The sequence below is a fragment of the Sinocyclocheilus grahami genome, unplaced genomic scaffold, assembly GCF_001515645.1.
Source record: "Sinocyclocheilus grahami isolate Dianchi unplaced genomic scaffold, SAMN03320097.WGS_v1.1 scaffold155.1, whole genome shotgun sequence".
Taxonomy (NCBI): Eukaryota; Metazoa; Chordata; class Actinopteri; order Cypriniformes; family Cyprinidae; genus Sinocyclocheilus; species Sinocyclocheilus grahami.
Genome location: NW_015505334.1, coordinates 639,299 through 647,087, shown reverse-complemented (window position 1 = coordinate 647,087; position 7,789 = coordinate 639,299). Strand labels below are relative to the sequence as shown.

General features: G+C 40.0%; 1 protein-coding gene across 1 annotated transcript; it reads left to right on the top strand.

The window, feature by feature from the left end:
- The first annotated feature begins 280 nt into the window (after positions 1-280).
- On the top strand, positions 281-7,455 carry LOC107592614 (protein ABHD15-like). Its single transcript, XM_016282148.1, has 3 exons — positions 281-1,421; positions 5,433-5,785; positions 6,659-7,455. The coding sequence occupies exons 1-3, from the start codon at positions 822-824 to the stop codon at positions 7,212-7,214; spliced, it is 1,509 nt and encodes a 502-aa protein (XP_016137634.1). The 5' UTR covers positions 281-821; the 3' UTR covers positions 7,215-7,455.
- The last annotated feature ends 334 nt before the right edge of the window (positions 7,456-7,789 follow it).

Genomic DNA, 7,789 nt, shown 5'->3' with positions numbered 1-7,789 from the left:
TAATAGTTGTAGCTTAGTCAACTGAACACGGCTGGTCATGGGACGTAAACAGCAACATCCATGAGGGGGCGACCCGCTGCATGTAAAATTGGCTTTAGAACACTAGTAGCCCATATTTCGTTTTCAGCTTATGTGAGTAGGCTATATATAATTTTAATAATATTTCTAAAAATGTGTTGTTAATTTTTATGTGTAAAACGTACCCTACCAGAGTTGAATTTGCTTTAAATACAAGTAATCCAAGCATTTAGGCTAATCAACAACAGCTGTTAGGAAACACGATTAAAAGACGGACAAGTCCGATTTATTACAGCATCAGCCTAAAAGTATTGCAGATGAATAATATCTTCTGGAGAGGGCGTTCCTTCTCTACGACAGGGATGATTCACGGGCTCGAGACAGTGTGTGATGCGACCCCACACAGAAAACTAGCTGACAATCATTCATTACAATAGCTGCTCTGTGGCAGACCACTGAACTGAGCACAAAAATACCACAGACTGCATGAGTCTGACAGGCAGATGCAGGTGAAGAGTTGACTGCGAAAGAGGATCTATTGCATAATCAGACGGAGCACAAAGAGAGGCAGCGATGGGCGCTTCATTTTGAACTATGGCAGCAACACACCACATTATTCTGACATAAATTTAGATTATGGGCAAACGTGCCATATTGGAGAACAGCGACGAATTATTGGATACGAGGATAAAAACCATCCAGCCTCAAAACTTTGAAGTTTATTTAGTCGCTACCAGAGGGTGCATACATTTTTAGGCTGCTACCTGTGCAGTGTGCTATCAATTAACACCAAACTGACTCGCATGTCATTTGGTAGGGGTTTTAAACCAACCTCGGAAGCTTTTGGAGGTAGGCTATTTGTTTGTGCAGGTTTCTCAACTGCAGTCTCAGAAGCCGTTCAAATGCTGGAATGGATTGGTGCTGCTTGTTTTATGATTTTAATGGCCATACTCTGGCCAGTGGTGAAGTGTATTGGAGCGGAGAGTCACTCCACGCTGCTACTTCCACGGCGCGAGAGCAAAAGATCCGCGGAGAGATGCGACTCGAAAATAGAGGGACACGGTGAATCAGACGCGGTCGCCTTGATATGCAAACCCTCTGCACTGGCAAACTACCTTCTCAAACATTGCATGAGTTTTTGCAAGTCTCTATCGATACCAAAATGGAACTGGCGAATGAGTTCGTCTTTACAGACTCTCTTCGGCGCTTTGTGGTCGTTTGACTGTCCTGTGCATTTCATCCGAGATCATTTGCAACTGAGTGATGATGGACTCGTGGCGTTAGACTGGGCTGTTGTTGGTGCAGCGCATCACAAGAGGCGCAGGACTTCCAGTAATTCCACAAGTCCAGTTCTGCTCATCATTCCCAACTCTTTTGGGAAAATCACCAGGAATGTGCTGAAGGTACTTGTCTTTTTGAAATATCTATATATTAAATACTGCACTTTATATTTAATTTTGTCTGTTTATGTCATCCATCCATCCATCCACACACACGCTCTCTTTGACCCACAGAAGATCAAAAGAACCAGTTATTATCTTTTACCTTTGGTCTTTTTACACATGGTAGATGAATACATATATAGATGGATATTGATTTATTGTTTAAAGCATTCTCTTTGACCCATATTAAAAAGAATCAAAAGGACCGGTTATGACCTTTAACTTTTGGCATTTTGGCATGTTATGCTGCTTAACAAATTCATGACTCAAATTTGGCTGAAACAGTTATTTTATATTTTCACTATTACAGTGTATTGTCAGGCTGAAAGAACCCATTGGTGTAATTTTCACTTAAAACACTACATCGCTACCAAAATGTCTACAGCAGTTTCCTAAATGCCTGTATAGAGCTTTTCTGTTGTGATGTCAAGTTGTAGGCCAATCCAGATGTTAAAAATGAGCAACTTTTGATTTTTAGGAGTCAAAATAAAGTTTGTGGCTAAGAGTACTTGTGCACACAGAACACACAAACACAAAAAAGGTGTTTTTCAGTCTGGTCCAGATATTGTGCATGTACACGTGATGCCTCTATAAAAATGAGATTGGCTCACATGTGAAACCGTTGTATTGTCCACATATACCATCTATGATAAATGGGGTTATATGGGGTGGAGTTATATTTAATAGTCATGAGAAACATTGTTACTGTACTGAAAGAGTTCAATAAATGTGCTTTGAATGAGGCTGCATTATGCACCATCTGAATTTAAAACTGAAGCAATTTAATTAACAGAAAACAATGCATTACAATCAAATGTACAGGTATTAATCCTCATGGGCAAGTAGCAAATTAATATTGAGGATACAGTATGAAACTGGGGTATAGTATAGGTGAAGTGAATCTGTTTTGTTTGACTGTTTTGCATTAAAGAGAAAATGCTGCATGACTTTTTCATTATCTATATAGCATGATAGAGCCCCTCTCTGACTCTTTGCAGCAGAGTCAGAAGTGAGTCATTCCTCCTCACCCAGTTTGGAGCTCACTCCATATTCCAGACCTAAAGATCCAGGCAACTTTAAAGGGGTCATAAGATGTTGCTAAAAAGAACAGTATTTGGTGTAATGAAATGTTTATGCGGTTTAAGGTTAAAAAAAACATTATTTTCCACATACTGTACATTATTGTTTCTCCTCTTTGCCCCGCCTTTCTGAAACGCGTCGATTTTTACAAAGCTCATCGGTCTGAAAAGCGAGGTGTGCTCTGATTGGCCAGCTATCTAGTGCGTTGTGATTGGCCGAATACCTCAAGCGTGTGATGGAAATGTTATGCCCCTTACCATGCTGTGATGCCGTCTCCCGGAGCGACGAGACAAAAACATTAAAACCCATTATAAACAAGGCATTTGTTGCATCCAGTGGGGACATAATTACAGATTATAATGACTTATACTGTCTTTTTACGCGTTGTTGCATCGCGCCTCATAAACCTAAAACCATGTCTGCATTTGTGATCGGAGAAATGACAAACAACAAGCGCTACTCTACACTGCTCAAAATTCGCGTTTGAATCATCAGTGGGAAATCCTTCAAATATGAAAACGTACTTACAGGCTGTGAGTCAGCATTATTTGTCAGAACACCGGCATTGTAGTCTGCTCTACCAAGATCAGGAAACGGTCCTCCATAAAATGCGCTGCACACATCTGAATATTTGGGTTGAACTGTTCTGGAACAGTGTTGTAAATACAACTTAACCACTGATTTCTAGTCGTGTCCTCTTTTGGAAGGCCAAACAAAGTATTTTTGCTTTCGCAACGAAACAAAGCGTCTTCACAACATGGCGGCAGTGGCAGCAACAATAAAGTTACGCCTTCTTTCTTTGCGTGAACATTTGGGCGGCGTTATGCAAATCTTCCCACATCGTGACATAGACATGTGGGGGCGTGTTTAAACGAGGTGTTTTAGGAGGGCGTGGACCAGTCTTAACTTTAGAGACTTTAGTCTTTGCAACTTTAGGGATCTTATCTATTCACGAACAGCTTGTAACACTCCAAAGAGAAAGGAAAACTTGAAATCGCATCATATGACCCTTTTAAGTAAACTCATGAGCTTTTTTACACTCCATCATAGACGATAGAAATATACTCTGTGCTCACCGGAACTTTGTTAGCTGTGCATTGTGGAGAATATAATCAGTGTGTCAGCAGGCTCCTCTGCTCCTTCTTTTTGTGCGGGGCATGACTGAGAGCAGTGATGGTGAATGTATCTTTGTAGACAGATGGCATATAAGAGGCAATTGTTGTAAGTCAAATGCCAAGTAGTGAGATATTTGCTCAACCACGTTTTGTACGTTTTTTTGTGGAAAAACTATTTGTGACATGGCCATGATTAGACTGACTACAAATTAGTAGAGACTCAACTTATTTTTTATAGAACAATGAAGTAATGCATATGGTTCCCTTTCAGTTTTATAGATTTGGCAGGGTCTGTTTCAAGGCCGTAAAATGTAAGTCTGTATGTGTGTTCAAATAGACACATTTTAAGGTGTCGGTTGGGGTTGAGTGCTAGTCCACTCCAATTTCCTTGTGTTTCAGATGAATGTTATTTACAAGGTGATCACTGCATGATAGGCGAGAGGCTGCACTCAATTTGCACAATGCAAAGCAACACTGTACTGCAGTAAGAGCTAGTGTGTTTCCTGGCTGTTGAGGTCATTGACGTAAGTAAGGGGTATGAAAATACTGTGGTGAGAGGCAGATCCTGTTTCTACATGAAGTCATATTCATTTGCATCTTGGAACAATTAGACATTTGCCATCACGAATAGAGTAGAAGAATTACTGTGCTTTTTCATATTTGTTCTTTAGTCTTTTTGTTATTATACCCCTAATAAGAGCATATAAGGATGACAGAAAATAATAGAGTGAAGAGGAATAGGATGGGCATGTGTTTCAAACCATATTTGAAACCTTATTTCTCATATGAGCACCACAACTCACTGTGTCTGGCCAAGTTATGATATATTGATATTAGAGAAAAAGATCAGCACACTTGCTCTTGGAGATGAATCCTAAATTTTTAGGTACAGTATACAGTACACAATATATTGGTATCTTTTTGGGCATGTTCAATTTATTTCTTACATTTTATATATTTTTCCATCTAATGCTCACTTAAATTGAATCCTTAAAATTATATTAGTAATAATTGAATAACCGTATTAAATGTAATATTTAGCAAATCTCAGAATTAATATTTATTTTTCATAACTGTACATTGTGATGCCTATAGATTTACTTAAGGATTTAAAATGATTGATGTTAGTAGGATCTCATTTTTTTATGGTATAGAATTGTATCATCAGTCAGTACTTCAGCTCCACCTCAATGTGCTTCTATGTATTAATTATTCAAAATCATCTTATATTTTCCTTGATCTCACTTTAAGGTTATAGGAAATTGTGATACTTTGATATTTTGTTGGATTGCTTATAAGGATTCTTCAGACTTGTGGAATTTGGCAGCGGTGTTGCTGGTCCTTCCATCAAGGAACAGAATATAGCACAACCCTGATGTTAACAATTCAGCAACAGAAACTACTGACCACATTGTAGCAAAATATACTTTTATGTATATATATATATATATATACAGTGGGTACGGAAAGTATTCAGACCCCTTAAATTTGTCACTCTTTGTTATATTGCAGCCATTTGCTAAAATCAAGTACATTTCTTTCCGTACCCACTGTATATATATATATATATATATATATTTAATAGAGTTTTATGGCTGCGTCCTGCTTTAAAATGAACTGAAATGTGTATATGTTAGAATATTTATTTTTACATTAACCCAAGGCTACTGATTACAGGTGTGGATAAGACTCAAGCAAAACATCTCTGTTTATATGCACAAGTTTGACCACTGTGTGCTGTATCTGGCATGTAATGGTTTCTGTTTCTTCTCCTCAGCTCTGTGAGGCAGCTCTGAGTCACGGCTACCTCCCTGTGATCTTCAACCGCCGGAGTCAGAACAGGACGCCGCTCTGTACTGTGAAGCTGCAGCAGTTCGGTGACCCGACTGACCTGAGGGAAGCGGTGCGCTACATTCGGTACCGACAGCCAGCAGGCCAGATCTATGCCGTGAGTGAGAGCACCGGTTCAGGACTCTTGCTGTCCTATTTGGGCGAGTGCGGCTCCTCCAGCTACGTGACTGCTGCGGCCTGCCTGTCTCCGGTTTTCCGCTGCCAGAGCTGGTTTGAGAGTGGCCCGACCTGGCTGTTCCACTGGGCTCTCCTGCTTTACCAAAAAATCTGCCTCAGCAGGTAGGGTTAAATGAAGGATTCAGTTTTTCTCACTTTCCTCAAAATACCTGAGTGTGTGTGTGTGTATATGTATGTATGTATGTGTATATATATATATATATATATTCTTTGAAAATTAGTTTTAGGCCCTGTTTACACTAGTGTGTTTTCGTTTTAAAACCGCATTTTAAAATGAAAATGATCCTCATCTACACGTGCGTTTCAGAAACGATCTCAGTCCACACTTCACAACCGAAAACGCAGGTCGCATGACCATTCATGCAGGTAAAACAATGAGCATGATGTTATTGTTTATACGGTCGTCAAGGATGCGCAGAGAAAATGTGGGCAGCCACGCCATTGTTTTCAAAAGTCTCTTGGTCCGTTTACACTGAAACGCAACCCTGGAGTTTTCAAACTAAAATGGGGTCTACAGCGTTTTGAGTCTCCATTTTCGAGGGTCGAAAACGCCGAAGTAATGTAAACGACAGGCGTAACCGTTGCAAAAGTTATGCGTTTTAAAACGAAAATGCACTAGTGTAAACGTAGCCTTAATATCTTTTGGCAGTTCCTTGTTTTTTTTATTTTATTTATATATATATATATATATATATATATATATATAGATTAGACTTAAAGTTGTGTTTGTTATTTTTCATAGGGATTGGTCACAATCAGGTGTTTCCGAAATCAACTCAGGGTGATCCAATTTAAAATAAAATGCTGTTGCCATAGCAACTAGCGATGCCTATCCAGTGCAATTGATTTCTGCGATCTGTCTAAACAGGTTGCCTGCTTAGTTGTAACTTGAATCAATGATGATAACAAAACTCCTCCGTTGCTGCTCTTCTCTATAATGATTATACTCGATATTGTGTTAAATCCCATCTGCAGGTATAAAACGGTGCTCGGGGAGCTTGTCCACACAGACAACTTATTTTCCAGCTGCACTTTGAAGGCAATGGAGGAGGCACTGTTCTGTCATTCAGGTTTAAAAGGGATGACAACGGAGAGAGCAGGTAGCTGGGAGGCGTACTGGGAACATAACGACCCACTGAGGGACATAGATGAAGTGGCCATTCCTGTGCTGTGTGTGTGCAGCCAGGACGACCCCATCCGTGGGGACCCTCAGACCACACTTCCGTTAGAGCTTTTTGAGAGCAACCCACATTTCTTCCTGCTTTTGACTGCCCACGGAGGCCACTGCAGCTTCTCCACATCAGACGAAGGCTCGATTGTCTGGAGCCACCAGGCCGTACTGGAGTTCTTTCGGGCCACCACCGATTTCTTTGCAGCGGAGGAGCGTGCCAAGCTGGCGGCCCGACGGAGGGGTCTAAGCGGGGCTGGCAAGACTTTCCGCCATCGCAGTGTCAGCACATGCAAAAGACTGCCCGTCTGCCCGCATAACATTCACACCATTTACAACTGGCAGAGGTCCTACACCAGATGATGTTGTGCTCAGAGGGTCCCCACTTTCTCTGGGATTATGGAGAGGCTACAATAGCAAAGAACACTGCCAGAAAAGGATACATTAGAACCCATTGTCCGACCTGCTGTTTGTCGCAGCCAAGAAACCAGCAGTCGAGTCAAAATATCTCATTTTACATTCAGGACTATTCAGAATTTGGACTACCACTGTCAACTGACGGGCAGCGCCTGTCTTTGAGGATGTTAAAATGTTAGATTTTTGTAAAAAAAATTAAAAGCTGAAGTAGAACATTAGAAAGGGGATGTTACTGAATCATGGTTTAAAAATTTCACACTCGTGGCAAAAAATAACTTTTTAATTGGTATGTTTGGTATAAAAAATAATGTATTTTTTTGGTTTTAGATTAGACTTGGATGTGTCAAATTTCTTACCAGACTGGCAGTTTTTGGCTCACTAAAATTTATAAAATTTATGGTTAATACTAGAAAATAACAGTGTCCTAGTTTAGTAAGAACACTAATGAAAATTTGATTAGATAACTTGAAATAAATATATATTTTTTAAGATGCGTGGTTAAAACAATTAAAAACGAATGA